We start from the raw sequence: 14,706 nt of genomic DNA on the forward strand, positions 1-14,706 counted from the left end.
AAATGTATTTTCAAAATAAAAGTGGCTATAATACGCTACATGTGTTTCTGTGCTTGTGTCAAACTCTGGAATGACATTGTTGAATGTGTTTAGTTAGTATGTGTACAAAGTGTGGTCTGAATTGTTTGCGTAAAATATATTATATTCGATAAAAATCTAACTATGCCTTTGTTATCGTAAATGACTGGACCGGATGTTCGGTTCTGGTATTTAGTATTAGGGAAAAGTTCGAGTGCGTGACCGGGTCAGCTATGTCTTGAAGGCGCAAGACACACTTGACATTGGCGTGTGTAGTCTTTGGGACATGGACTGGGCGGAAAGGCCTGGTTAAGTTCTTAGGCAAACATAACGGAACCGAAAAAAGGCGTTGCCATGACTTTCAGAAGATGCCTTGGAGACTGGAAAAACGAGTCCTGAGACGCTGACGTCATGAAATCGATGGTGAGTCCTATCTTTCAACGCACTGAGCGCATGTTCCACACCGTAACTTCACTCGGGGATGTATCCACGCACACAGACCCTTCGATGGCTTTGCCTGCTCTGCATAAGCCTCCCTGTACTATTCTGGTTCAGCCATGTGATCACACGGGAGGGTTCAGCCCGCGTCGCGAAGCAAAGTGTTGGACTACGGGGATACGTGAGGGTCAGCCCGGACACCGCGGAACAGGTAAGACAATATTTGACCCATCTTGTTTCGATTAGAGGACATCAAATAGATTTGTACAGTACATCTATTTCAACACCTCCGACTCTATAAGTGTATAAAGAAGTTAAGCAGTGTATAATGCCATATTTCCTTGAATATGCGCCTGCCTTGAATTACTGCAGGGTCAAACTAGCTCACTGAATTAATAAGCGCATGCTTACTTTTACCGCCGGTTCAATCTTGTGTCGTAACGAGTGACTCTTCCCCTGCCATCATTTTCTAAATGGCAGAGGAGGTTTTTTTTGCTTTTACTGTGTGTAAACCCGGGGTCTTGTTCCACAGCCATACAGATCACACTAATGATTGTGATATAAAACAATTTTAACACTCTTACTAATATGCACCAAACTCTGTGAACCCTAACCAAACAAGAATAACAAACACATTTCTGGAGAACATTGGCTCTGTAACACATAAACGCAACACAAGAATTACCCAGATGCCGTGTATTCATGACTCTTGGCTATATTATACATCCTGCTAGCACCAACCCCCCCGCAACACCCCTCTTCGTGCGTTGGTTGAGGTGGGCGGGGTTGGGGGCGCGTGTATAATATAGCCAAGAGTCATGGATGCATTGTAATTCTGGGTAATTCTTATGTTGTGTTTATAATGTGTTACAGAGCCAATGTTCTCCAGAAATGTGTTTGGTGTGGGTTCACAGAGTGTGGCGCATATTAATAAGCGTTTTAAAGTTGTTTATTTCACAACCATCAGTGTAAACGGTATGGCTGTTGACCAAGAGGCTTTAAAGTTATTAGCGCCTGATTACTTTTACCGCATGCCTTGAATAAGTGCAGGAGTGAGAAGAGGTTTTAAATTAATTAGCGCCCCGGCGGCTATTCAAGGAAATACGGCAGTGGTAGTCATTTTATTTCAGAACCCAGGGGAATCCATATAACAGAAAAAGAAACCATATAACAATAAAACCCAAATTAAAAAAATATAAGCAGAAATTAAATAAATAAAACAATTGTATATAAAAAAAAACACAACAATATTCAATGTCCAGCATACAGGCCTACTCGGTTCCATAGACCGGATGAAAATCTCACAGAACTGCGAGTGAGGTTAGTCAGATCATTAATTACATTGAGGCCCATTCAGCAACAACTCTTAAGAAAAACATTTGTTCTTAGGCCCTTTACGAAGTTTTTTAAAGATATTTTTGTATTCACCAATGTTTTCTCAGCTGGGATTTGTTTGTAGTAACAACAAAATCTACGTCCACAGCACTCTTAGGATGGCCTATTTGTTCTTAAGTGTGACACATTCCCTTACTTCTATTGTCTGATGTTAAATTAATATCACAAATAGATAGATTGATGGGTAGATCTATAATAGAGGGAGAGAGATTTTTATTTTTATTTTTTTATTTTTTATTTTTTATTTTTTTCCCAAGATGGCGCTGCTGTTGGCAGGAGCTCTGTGCTCTTGTGTCATCTTTTTGTGTTTCCCTCTTGTTTTCATGTGTTATTATATTTTTTTGCCTTTTGGTCCGGGAGCCTTGGGACTGTGTGACAAGGGGGGGCACTTTCGTGACCTCTGCGGTGCTTTTTGTGGACTTCTGGATCTGCCTCCCGGTAGCCTTTTGGCCAGGGAGACCAGCTGCTGGGTCTCTGCCACACCGGAGTCGGTTTGGAGGGACTGGAGGACATGCGGATGAGGGGACAGGGCTGCGGAGCTAGCACTGAGCGCCGGGACGGAGAGGCTTTGCGGTGTCTTGGCTGGGTGAGCAGGTGTCGGACACCTCAGTCTCTTTGGACGTATCCTCGCTCATCCATGCGGACTGGACACTGGCCGAGAGTTGGTTGGCGGCCGAGAGTGGAGTCGGCTCTCTTGGTTGCTTTGTTGGGTCTGCTCCTGTCTCTGGCCATGCTCCCTCCACCCCAGCAGACGATGGCGTGGAACACCACAGAGGCCACCACAGTGTATATGTTTGTTTGACTTTTTATTCATAGCTGTATGTAGAAGTGGCTGGTTGTATCCGCTGCTTTAATGTCCTTTGTCTTCTTTGATGTTTGATGTTTCCCTCTTACACACATGTGAGAGGGATGTGTACTATGGCTATGAGTTGTTCTTGTTTTTTTCCCTTGGCCTCAGTCTGAACCCCCTCTCCAGGGCCCAGGCTTAGACCGATTTTTTTCATCATATTTTATTTTACTTTAATCTTTTATTTTGTTCTCCCATTTTGTTTCCCCCCCACTTGTTTACCTGTATCTCACCTTTTTTTTAAGGGGCGCTGGAAGCCAGCAGACTCGTCAGCGATCCTGTTCGGTCTCCCTGTAATGTTTGTCTGATCTTGAATGGGATTGTGCTGAAAATTTTAATTTTCCTGAAGGAATGAATAAAGTACTATCTAATCTAATCTAATCTAGGGAGAGAGACAGACAGACAGACAGTAAAATCAGCAATATATAGACATTTCAAAAACTGTGTACACACACACACACACACACAATAGCAATGATTTTGCTGCTATTGAAAGTTGCCGCATATCTTTGCGCTTGGGAGGGAGAGCATATTTGATGGCCATGTAGACCTTATTGCCCAAAGTGACATATTTGTTTGAACACTGCAGTCCCCCCTTTCTTAAACTTATGTTTTGACATTATGTATTTCCCCACGGGATAATACGAATTTCTCTTCTGTAATCTGTTTGTATTTTATTTGAGTGTTTGATGGTTTGGTTTTGCACCAGAATTATGCGGAATTAAGGGCGTTTACATATGCATATTAGGGAAATCAGGGTGTGTTTTTATGCAAATTATGATAGAAACGCATGCGCAAACCATTTGGCATTCAGCAACTTTAGAAAAGCAAGTGGGAACAATTTGGTCATTTAAGACCACATCATGAATTTAAATGGACTACTCTTAGGAAATCACTTAGGAAAAAAGATAATAGGAAAAGTTAGGAACTTATTACTGAATGGGGCCCATTGTTGTCTGACTCAGCTGCCCTCCACATGAACCTGTACATGAGATGATGTAAAGTGTCAGAGCAAGTGAGGACCCAATACTGACAAACATTTGGCTTGCACTGCAGCGCCTTGAAGCAGCCTCTTGCTGTCATTGCAAGCCAGTATGAGTTTCTTAAGACTGGCACCACAGATGGGCAGTATGCAGTGCTGTGCAATTTGCTTTAAAAAGTGAGATCTTAACAGAAAATGAGCACATAGGGGACGGCGTGGCGCAGTGGAAGAGTGGAAGAGTGGCCGTGCGCAGCCCGAGGGTCCCTGGTTCAATCCCCACCTAGTACCAACCTCGTCACGTCCGTTGTGTCCTGAGCAAGACACTTCACCCTTGGAAGGGCACCACCAGGAGAGGAGCCTGCGGCTTAATTTGACCCAAAACGGGGAACCTTACCTGGCCCGGACACGGAAAGGATTGACAGATTGATGGCTCTCTGATTGATGGGTGCTGGTTAGCGCCTTGCATGGCAGCTCCCTCCATCAGTGTGTGAATGTGTGTGTGAATGAGTAAATGTGGAAGTAGTGTCAAAGCGCTTTGAGTACCTTGAAGGTAGAAAAGCGCTATACAAGTACAACCCATTTATCATTTATCATTTACATACTGAACTTTCAACACAGCATGTTAGCTTGAGCACAGGGGCGTCACCAGGCCTATTTTAGGGGGGCTCAAGCCCCCCTGAAATATTCTTAAGCCCCCCTAAATAATTTGGCGTTTTATTTTTATTTATTTTCTTTTTTTTTACAAATACATGCTGAAATATTCATTTTAAAGTGGCGCGAATAAGAGTTTAAAATAAATAATCATATAACCTTTCATTATTCACTCAGTTTCCCCTCGTAAGGTAGGAAGCCCTTTTACTGCGTCGGTATCCAATTCATTCCACTTGTTCACGTAACTTCCTGTTTGGAGTTCGCGCGCGTCTGACTGTCTAGTTTAACAATCCCTTTGTGAAAAACCAGCACATCTTTGCTTTTTTGTACTTTTTTGACACTCTGCTGTCTGTGTCGATGGGTGCTACGGGCTATAAATGACAATCTACTGAGGTATTCGTCTTCATGTTGTACACATTCATATGGCGTATATACATTCAGAATTATTACCTTTTTATCATCACAACACAGCTCAATCCCAGTAGCCCAGTCAACTCCCAATCTTATAATATTGACCAGCTGGTCATTTTTGTTATTCCACATTGGGATCTTCCCCGGACGACTTCAGTACTCAGGTCAGTTGTAGATTCTCCTGCTTAGTGTCCTGGGCATGACGTCAAAATGCATCCGGCAGTGGAGGCTCCTCTATGGGGTCTTGGGGCATTAGGAGGTTAACCCCTTTACTACTGTTACCCCAGGTAGATAGCCCTTGGCAAAGGCCTAGGACTGGACTGCCCTCTAGCCAGGGATACGGCGAAGACCTCAACGGCGGAGCAGGCGGAAGACGGTAGATTTAAGAACTACCACAACGGCTAGGATGGGGGAAGAAGGCTGCAGCAGAAAAGGGTCCCCAGTCATCTTGGACACCATGTCAGTGGACCCTGACCCGATTCTGTCAAGGATCGTGTGGTGACTGTCTGTGCACCAGTCTCCACGCGTTAAACAAAGTCACGCACAGGCATCCTCCATAAAGGGATACACCCCTACCAGGAGGATCGTCATACTCCCTCGAGGGACCGCCGATGATGATGAGATTCTCCTGCACCATGAAAGTCACTATGTATAAAATTGAGTCTTTCCAGGTCTTGCTTAGCCAGGAAGGTCGCACAGAATGTCACAACTGTCCATCAATTTGTCCACCACAACTCGGCTTGATTTATCAGTTTCGCTGTGAGCGACACGCAGCCCACGCACATTATAAGAAACAATACAGATACTTAATACTTGAATATTTAAACTGGGACAAAATTTTTACTTTTTTGATGACACGGCCCTAGCAAGACATAGAAGTCGTTTATGAAGTCTTTATGAGTGACACAACTTCAAATGAGGTAATTTCAAAGCTGGCGAAAGAAGACAAAGGAGGGCATTCCTTACATTTTATCTATTCTTATAAAGTGTTCCCGTTCCTATACAGAAATACAATCTATGACGTGTTATGGATGTTTTGTGTGCCGCTTCGCCCCATTGATGGACAAAAGCAAAAGAATGTCTCTCTGTCTTCTAAATCCTTGAATAAATAACGACACCGTCTGTTGAGTAACGACTGTTTGTTCAACACTTGTATTGTCTCTGTTGGGTTACATGTCCCCGCTCTGGCCCCCGGGACAGTACCCATAGTTACCAAGGCAAGGTGCAGCAATCATGAATAATAAATTAATGAGACCAACGTAGGAAAACTCACAATGGCTAGTCCACCCCTGGTCCTGCAGGGTAGGAGGGAGTGTTTTTACACACTTTCGTGTTTACTTTTTCTGCATAGCTCATCTTAGAAACTATTTGTCTTGTGCTTCGGTTTGTTTCCTTCCTTTTAGTACAACCTCACAAGTGTACTGGTATTGTTCCATTTTGACATAGCGCAGTGCTTCTCCAATAGTGGGGCGGACCTCCCTCGGTGCCCAGAATTAGCGTATATTTTCATTCTAATCTTGAACGATCAAGTGTCGGGTGCAGCTTGAGAAAAAAAACAAGTTTCCAGCTTGGTAGCATGTAAAGCTTGCAGCAATTCATCGAGGGGTTTGTACCAAGAAATAAAGGAAAACATCAGGTTTCCATTTAGGGGGAGCTTGAAAAAAATTATCTTCCCGTGGGGGGGACGCTTGACAAAAAAAATTTAGAAGCACTGACAGTGCTGTGAAGAGTAACCCGTAGAGCAGGGGTCACCAACGCGGTGCCCGCGGGCACCAGGTAGCCCGTAAGAACCAGATGAGTTGCCCGCTGGCCTGTTCTAAAAGTAGCTCAAATAGCAGCACTTACCAGTGAGCCGCCTCTATTTTTATTTTTTTTAATTCATTTACTTGTAAGCTGGTCTCACCTTGCTCGACATTTTTAATTCTAAGAGAGACTAAACTCAAATAGAATTTGAAAATCCAAGGAAATGTTTTAAAGACTTGGTCTTCACTTGTTTAAATAAATTCATTAATTTTTTTACTTTGCTTCTTATAACTTTCCGAAAGACAATTTTAGAGAAAAAATACAACCTTAAAAATGATTTTAGGATTTTTAAACACATATACCTTTTTACATTTTTAAATTCCTTCCTCTTCATTCCTGACAATTTAAATCAATGTTCAAGCAAATTTATTTTTTTTATTGTAAAAAATTAATTTAATTTTTCATTTTAGCTTCTGTTTTTTTGACGAAGAATATTTGTGAAATATTTCTTCAAACTTATTGTGATTAAAATTAAAAAAAAAAATTCTGGCAAATCCTAGAAAATCTGTAGAATCAAATTTAAATCTTATTTAAAAGTCTTTTGAATTTCTTTTAAAATGTTTGTTCTGGAAAATCTAGAAGAAATAAGGATTTGTCTTGTTAGAAATATAGCTTGGTCCAATTTGTTATATATTCTAACAAAGTGCAGATTGGATTTTAACCTATTTAAAACATGTCATCAAAATTCTAAAATTAATCTTAATCAGGAAAAATTACAAATGATGTTCCATAAATTCTTTTTTAAATTTTTTCAAAAAGATTCGAATTAGCTAGTTTTTCTTTTCTTTTTCTCGGTTGAATTTTGAATTTTAAAGAGTCGAAATTGAAGATAAACTATATTTCAAAATTTAATTTTCATTTTTTTTATTTTTTTTCGTGTTTTCTCCTCAATTAAGTGTTTTTTTCATCATTTATTCTCTAGAAAAAACCTTCCATAAAAGGAAAAAAAAATTAATGACAGACAGAAATACAATGTATTTAGATGTGTATCAAACTGGTAGCCCTTCGCATTAATCAGTACCCAAGAAGTATCTCTTGGTTTCAAAAAGGTTGGTGACCCCTGCCGTAGAGTAATTCAATTAGTCACAAAAAATGATGGCGTTATTAATGTGTATGCTCAGATTAATCATAAAATGTGTTTTCACCGTATATGCTCCTTTACCTTTGCCGTGGATGGTTACCTAAAAGGTGGTAGTTATACGGTCTATTAACAGGGGCCCTCATGTATAAAAGGAGAACTGCCCATTTTGGGGAATTTTGCCTATTGTTTACAATCATTATGAAAGACAAGAACACACATATTGTATTGGAAATGTTCCTGATCAAGTAGTCAAACAAAATTGTCTTTGTTAAAAGGCACAGTTGACATTCGTAGCAGGTGGGAAAGAAAAAGGTGCAAAGTGACAGAGATGTGTAATTATTTTATGCAGCCGCCTTTACTGGACATGACATACGGAACTGTCGTCACCTGTGGGATTGTTGACAGTGAGTGGCGCGGACCCACGTTGCACATTCTGCAACCTTGACTGCAGTATGCGTTGTCATTTGAACATGGAATGGCCCAAGCAAGCGTCCGGGCTTGAACTTATTTGGGCTTGGGTTCCGGATGAGGACCCAACTCTGTTGGCGGTTCTCGGAAGCGCTTCTCAAACGGTCCTCCTGATGGCAGTGAGGGAATTGGTTAAGTGCAAGCAATATTCAATCAACGCATCATCTCCCATGAAGGTTTTAAGGGATCCTTGTGGCCTGGGACCCATCAGCACGTTTGGTTGGGCACCAAACAAAATCTCAATGGGAGGCTGGTTGCTTCGGCTGCAAACTCCCATCCGCATCTGCATCAGTACCAGGGACACGCATCGTTTCCAATTCATGCCTCATTACAGCATTTCGCTAATTTTTGTTGAGTGTTGCCGCTCTCTCTCCTGACTCCGTATGGTAACTGCAGCGTTTCCTCAGGTCACTCACTAAAGTGTCACTCATGTTGGTAATCAATGTATTTGCAAAATGGGGGCCATTGTTAGATGAGATCTTTTCAGGGATGCCCCTTTTGCGGAATTACCTCTTGCACCAGCCGCTTTGTTGGGAAAGCTTCAACCCACTTGGACAACATGTCAACCATCACCAAACAATATATCTTCCCTTTGCATGGGTGGAACTCTATGAAATCAATACATGTTGAAAGGGGAAGTCGGGTGGAGGGTCGGTGGCTGGCCGAGTTCTGGTTTGTCCTGCTTATGCACAGAACCACATACTTTGGACCAGTGATTTGCAAACTGTGGTACACCAAAGAATCATTTGATTTAAGTACATTGTTGTATTTTCCTATATTCAAACAGCTTGTCCTTGTTTTTAATGAATACTTAGCCCAACCACCATGGTTTTCATCATGGTGGTATTTGGCGAGACAAGTTTTTTCTGAGGTGGTACTTGGTGAAAACAATTGGAGAACCACTGCTTTAGACAGTCACAATCTTCCGCCTCGTTTGACACAGGGTGGAACATGACATAGGCAAACAAGGATTGCCATCAGGACCAGAGAGTCACAGATTTTATGCTGGCCAGTGTGCATGCAGGGGTGAGGGCATTGAGTTCTGCAGCCTGAGCCGAGAGGGAGAAGAAGAGGTGACAACGCCATGATCACCAACCACGGCAAAGCCAGATTGCTGTCTTTGTTGACATGCTCTTGTTCGTCACTTTCTTTTCAACATACATGGCGTGCTTGAGACATTTGTCTAGGCGGGCTTGATTCCAGGCGCCGATGATCGACTGCTCGACCGCCGCCTTTTGTGTAGGGCGGAGGTCCTTGACGAGAGCAGTGCCCATAGTTCTTTCGAAGTGGCCCACACTGGAACCCCAATCTTTGGGCCCTTGTTCACCATATTTAGCAGCGCAGACATTTTCGGGCTGGACGTAGTATTCTTCAACAAGCTTGGTCTGACTTTGTTTGCAGTGGAAGACAGCCTGCAGATTAGATTGTGGTGGAAACGCCTCCTCGATATGGCCGAGGATGCGATTGACGTATGCTTCCCACGCACTGTCATCGTCCCAGACGGGTTGGGCGGCTCTTAGATTTTGGTTTGCCAATACATCTACCACAGATGAGACTTTGGCAAAGTATTTGTTTCAAGATGGTGGTGATTTTGTCGCCAGTAGGACGCCATGCGCAGATAAAGGAATTGAACACAGTTCCGTTATTTTTGACCAGTGGCAGTTCGTTCTTTGCCGCTTAGATGAGCTGTGGGGGTCATGTGGCTGTAGACCAGAGTTGGGTCCTTGCCACGACCTGTGAACTTGATTATAGGCCACAGGAAGGTGGAAGTTGATGGCGCTGCCTTTGTCGAGGACGGAGGAGGTGACTTGTTTTGAAAAGTTCATTTTTTGACTGCTGTCATTAAATGTCCCAGGGCTGGTGTTATGTCAGATAGTTTATAATCGTCATATGCAACACGACTTGAGGCCTGGGCTGTCTTTTCCTTTTTATGCTTGTCTGAGGGCGGCCTGTGGCGGTTGAAGGGGGCGTTGCATTCGTGGGGCAGTGGCTTCGGGCAGCGCAGGCTGTGGAGGTGGAGCAGGAAGGTCAGGAGGAGCGGCTTTGTTCTGCAGATGTTGGTGGCAGACGGAAGCCCAGTCTTCGTCAAGCAAAGCCGCTGACTTGTAAATCAGTCGTGGACAACCTTGGGTAAAGGAAGTGTACTATTTGGGGGCATAGGGTGAAAAAATTTAATTATTAGCTGAGAGTCGAACAGATGGTGCCATTCTTTGTGGTGGTGTGGGAATATTGGACATTGCTTTTTTTTCACTACATTCTCTCAACCTGCATTCAGACATCCACACTTTCAAACATATTGTGGATACCTTTGTACATCTTTCACGCTCAATTTCTTATCTTTTCTTTAACACTCATGCATTCTTCAACCTTTTTTCTGCGTTATTCTTCAACACATTCCAGACAGTCACTCCATATTTGGCTTTCATGGCCATTAAAATTGGTGAAGACCATTGAACTTTGTCCTGAGCTTTGCTGACGTTTGAGTCCATCAATATGTCTACAAGTGGAGGGAACCATGAAAAACCTCTCAAAGGGTATTTAACCCCGAGAAAAACCAAACTCAAAAGTATATAACCCAAAAGAAAACCTTTCTAAGGGTTTTAAACCAAAGAAAACAAACCTCTCAAAGGGTATTTAACCTTGAGAAAAAACATCTCAAAGGGTATATAACCAGAGAAAAACTTAATTTAGGACTTGTTCTAGGGATATAATAAATTATGTTTGTAATATTTATTTAAAATAAATCTTTTACATTACCAAATTTGGTCGCAGAATTTTAGTATTGAGTCCTTTGCTAGAAATTCTGCGGCGCCGAGTCACGATCGGTCCTCCCGTCCGTCACTCTTTTAGTCTGGATGATCAATCACCGTCCAGGATCCGGTCCCATGGTCATTCCGGGCATCCCACTTCTGACACCAAGTTGTTTTGGAAACACACACACACAGAGCGTGCCTCTTCTCCCGCGCTTCTTCTGCAGCTCTCCAGTAGAACAAACTCAGATCTTCCCAGTTTCTAGCCGATACTACATAAAAAATAACGTAAAATAACGCAGTAAATCATCATGTAGTAACGGTAACTGAGTTACTGACTACTAGTTAGACTACTAGTTACCGCAGAAAATAACAGCGTTACAGTAACGCATTACTTTGTAACGCGTTAGTCCCAACACTGTTAATTCCTGACTATAACAATGTCTAAATGTTTATAAGACGACATACAAATGTTTTCGAATACAATGTCTTTAAGGATTTTAAAGATGATAAAAAAAGACGCTTGAAAGATGGGAGTCTGCGTTGTAGCCTTCAAAGCCCTCCAGCAACATTTTATATACACACTGCAAGTCTATATATATTGTAGTAACAGACACCTTCATAACAATATGTACATTATACACACTGCAAGCAAATAATAGTGTTTGCAATCATGACAGAATCAATAAGAGACAACAAAGACGACTATTTTTGGACAAATGAAGATTCACAACCTTATTTTTGAAGCTGAATATACTGAGTATGAACTGATGGTTATAAAAGCCAGCACAAAGGAAGAGTGAAACTTTGGAGCAGATGAAAGCGGAGAGAGTGAGGTGAAAGTGAAATTGAGTTATAAATGCGGAACTTGGAGTCATGCTATTTTGACATAAATGGAGTGCTTACCCAAATAAAGCAGAAAAACTTAAAACCAAACGCATAACTGTCCATCGGATGAGTAAAACTTTATATTGATCATGATACACACAGCACGTCATGCATGTTATAACAACTACAGTACATACATTGTCTGCCTGGATATGTACAAACAAAACATGAAATGTTGGCGAATACTTTACATCCATCTATCCATTTACTACCGATTGTCCCTCTCTGGGGTGCCGGAGCTTATCACAGCTGTACTCGGACGGAAGGCAGGGTACACAGATAGACAGACTACATTCACACTCACATTCACACACTATGACAAATTTAGAGATAATGTAATATGATTGTTCACGTTTTTCAGTCAGTACAGATTCATATTTTGTGCATTACACACTCAAACGCGTTTCGCAATGAGACTTGAATGTGATTTTTTTCGTCAGCTTCAGCTGGATATTTCATCACAACTTAGGTTTCTATTTAAGACAACCACATTTTCGGTGCATCACTCGTCTATAGTGCGCAAATTAAAGGTTATATGTAATACATGAATACATATTTTGATTCCGAAGGAATTGCAATTGTTAAAAGACCGTAATTGACGCTGTGGAGCATTTGCTTATATGTGAGTTAAAAATAAGACTTCTGTAGGTCAATGCAGTTGTCTGTCTCTTCTCTACTTAACAGCCATTAAAAGATTTAAACCGTCCCCATTATAATACACTATATACAACCATTCATACATTATATTAGTTTCATTTATCTTTTAAAAAACACTCACTTTTAAGGTGCATTGACTTTTGTTTTATAGTATCAGCGACTTTGTACCGGTCAACTTCCTTTGTTTTCACTTTATCACAGTGCGCATGCAAGGTATGTCGAGGCCACACTGGGACCACATTGGGACCTCATGCGCATTTACACTGGAGTCTGATAACTTGCAGTTTAAACAGTCAGCTGGAAAAAAATCAGATTTGGGCCCCTTTGGCCTGCAGTGTAAACATCGTCATTAAATTGCACTTACAGTTGCAAGTTCAAGACGTTAGATGGCAGTAGTGTAGAGATTATGGTGTGTTTTTGTTGCGCCCTAAAAATGTTAATACTGTAAGTATTGTCCTCATTACGCACCGGCTGTTTGATTTTTGTTAACAAATTGTTGAAATCGCCATGTAATGCTAATCAGTAGCATGTCAATAGCAAAGCTAATGTATATTAGCAATAAGCTTGCGCATTTTTGGAAAAGGGAAGCCTTACTTTATTGACGTTGGAGAGTTTTTGGAGTCAACTTCTGTGTTGGCATTGAAAATTGCAACATTACCTAGAGGTAGTTCGGCTGAGTCCGCTCTCAGTGCTGCTGGAGTGACCGCTAAAGTGCAAATGGTGTGATGTCACCCACAACCCAGGTAGAGCTCTAATCGCTAGCTATTCTAAATGCTAACATTAATATAATATTACAGTATAGTTATTTAGTCTTGCTTATATTTTGAAAAAAATGCATAACACCTTTGCAGTACCTCTGCCAATCATATAGGTGTCACGGACCCCCTGTTGAAGACCTCTGCATTCGAAGATTCATTGAAGCAACAGAATATATATTGAAGCTTTTTTTTTTTGTAATGATGTAATTGTTGCTGGTACACAAAGAAGTGAACAGCTGCATCATTGAAATCTGGGACTTTGTGTGTCTTTGCAGTTCTTGAACGTGCACTTCAACCAGTGTGCCTTAGTTTCCAGTTCCGGCCAGATGCTCGGAGCGGGCCTGGGCGCCGACATCGACAAAATCCAGTGCGTGATCCGCATGAACAACGCTCCCACCTTGGGCTACGAGAAGGACGTGGGCAACCGAACGAGCGTGCGGGTGGTGTCCCACACCAGCGTCCCGCACCTGGTGAAGAACCAGCGCTACTACTTTGAAGAAGCGGCCAACACCACGTATGTGTTCTGGGGTCCGCAGAGGAAGATGAGGACGGACGGGAAAGGCGGCGTCTTCAACACTCTCCTGAGGATAGCAAAGACGTATCCCGATGTCCGGATGTACGCCATGACGCAGGAAAGAGTGGAGCACTGTGACCAAATCTTTCAGAATGAAACCGGAAAAAACAGGTAGGAACATTTTGGCATGGACTACGGTGTTCTACATTAATAATAATGTACATGAGGCCCTTGGTCTCAGGGGCATTAAGCAGAATTGAATTAATTACAACATTCTGTCACACTTTATTATTTATGTGAAATGAGTAATACTTTTTGAATCAAACTTGAATTTCATTTGGTGTCTTATTGTATAATAAAACAAATGGGGAATTGATTTCACATTAATGCAGTATTTCTTAACCATTGTTGGGCCGTGAGCACCCTCTCACATGTGTGGTCTGTATGGTAATTAGTTGCAATACACATTTTCACCACTTGTGGCAGCAATGGCTTTCTCAAAAAGAAGTCTGGACCTCAAGTCAGAGAAGTTTAATAACCTCAAAAATTATGACTAAAGTTGTGAAGCTGTATTTTTTCAACTTGAATTTTATCAACAGTTTAGTAAACAAAACATTTATTGATATTTATTAATCATTCAGTTTATTTATTTTAGAACAATATCATTTTATGTACATTTTATCTTTCATCAGTTAATTATTAGTCCCTTCTTATGAAGTATATTTGATTATTACTTATTTTTGTAATCAGCCTGACCTAAGCCTTCATAAAAATCTTTGTGATTAACACATGCTTTCATATCAATTGACAAAGTTGTTACCCTCTTATAAAAACATAGCTAGCTAGCCGATAACATGTGTCCGCAGTAATTTAGCGACTTCTAAATTGCTAATCCTGGCCTCCGTGGCGGCAGATGAAGTAGGTTTCTTACAGGTATCAAACCTGCAGGACGAAAAATACCTAAACATGATTCACTAGGAATACCTAAACATGATTCACTAGGAGGATACAATAGCTAACCGCTAACAGCAAGCTAACGCTCCTG

General features: G+C 41.5%; 1 protein-coding gene across 3 annotated transcripts in view; it reads left to right on the top strand.

Annotated features, from left to right (window-relative positions):
* The first annotated feature begins 198 nt into the window (after positions 1–198).
* The window catches only part of st6galnac4 (ST6 (alpha-N-acetyl-neuraminyl-2,3-beta-galactosyl-1,3)-N-acetylgalactosaminide alpha-2,6-sialyltransferase 4), a 31,609-nt gene continuing 17,101 nt past the window's right edge, over positions 199–14,706 (top strand). The window contains exons 1-3 of one of the 3 annotated variants that reach the window (XM_061908257.1): positions 199–441; positions 518–667; positions 13,423–13,832. In XM_061908257.1, the coding sequence (XP_061764241.1) occupies positions 430–441; positions 518–667; positions 13,423–13,832 (572 nt within the window). In that variant the 5' untranslated portion in view covers positions 199–429. Of the gene's footprint in view, positions 442–499; positions 668–13,422; positions 13,833–14,706 lie in introns of those variants that run through there. The other 2 variants (XM_061908258.1, XM_061908256.1) reach the window with 2 other exon arrangements.

Source organism: Nerophis ophidion, linkage group LG08, assembly GCF_033978795.1.
Source record: "Nerophis ophidion isolate RoL-2023_Sa linkage group LG08, RoL_Noph_v1.0, whole genome shotgun sequence".
Lineage (NCBI taxonomy): Eukaryota > Metazoa > Chordata > Actinopteri > Syngnathiformes > Syngnathidae > Nerophis > Nerophis ophidion.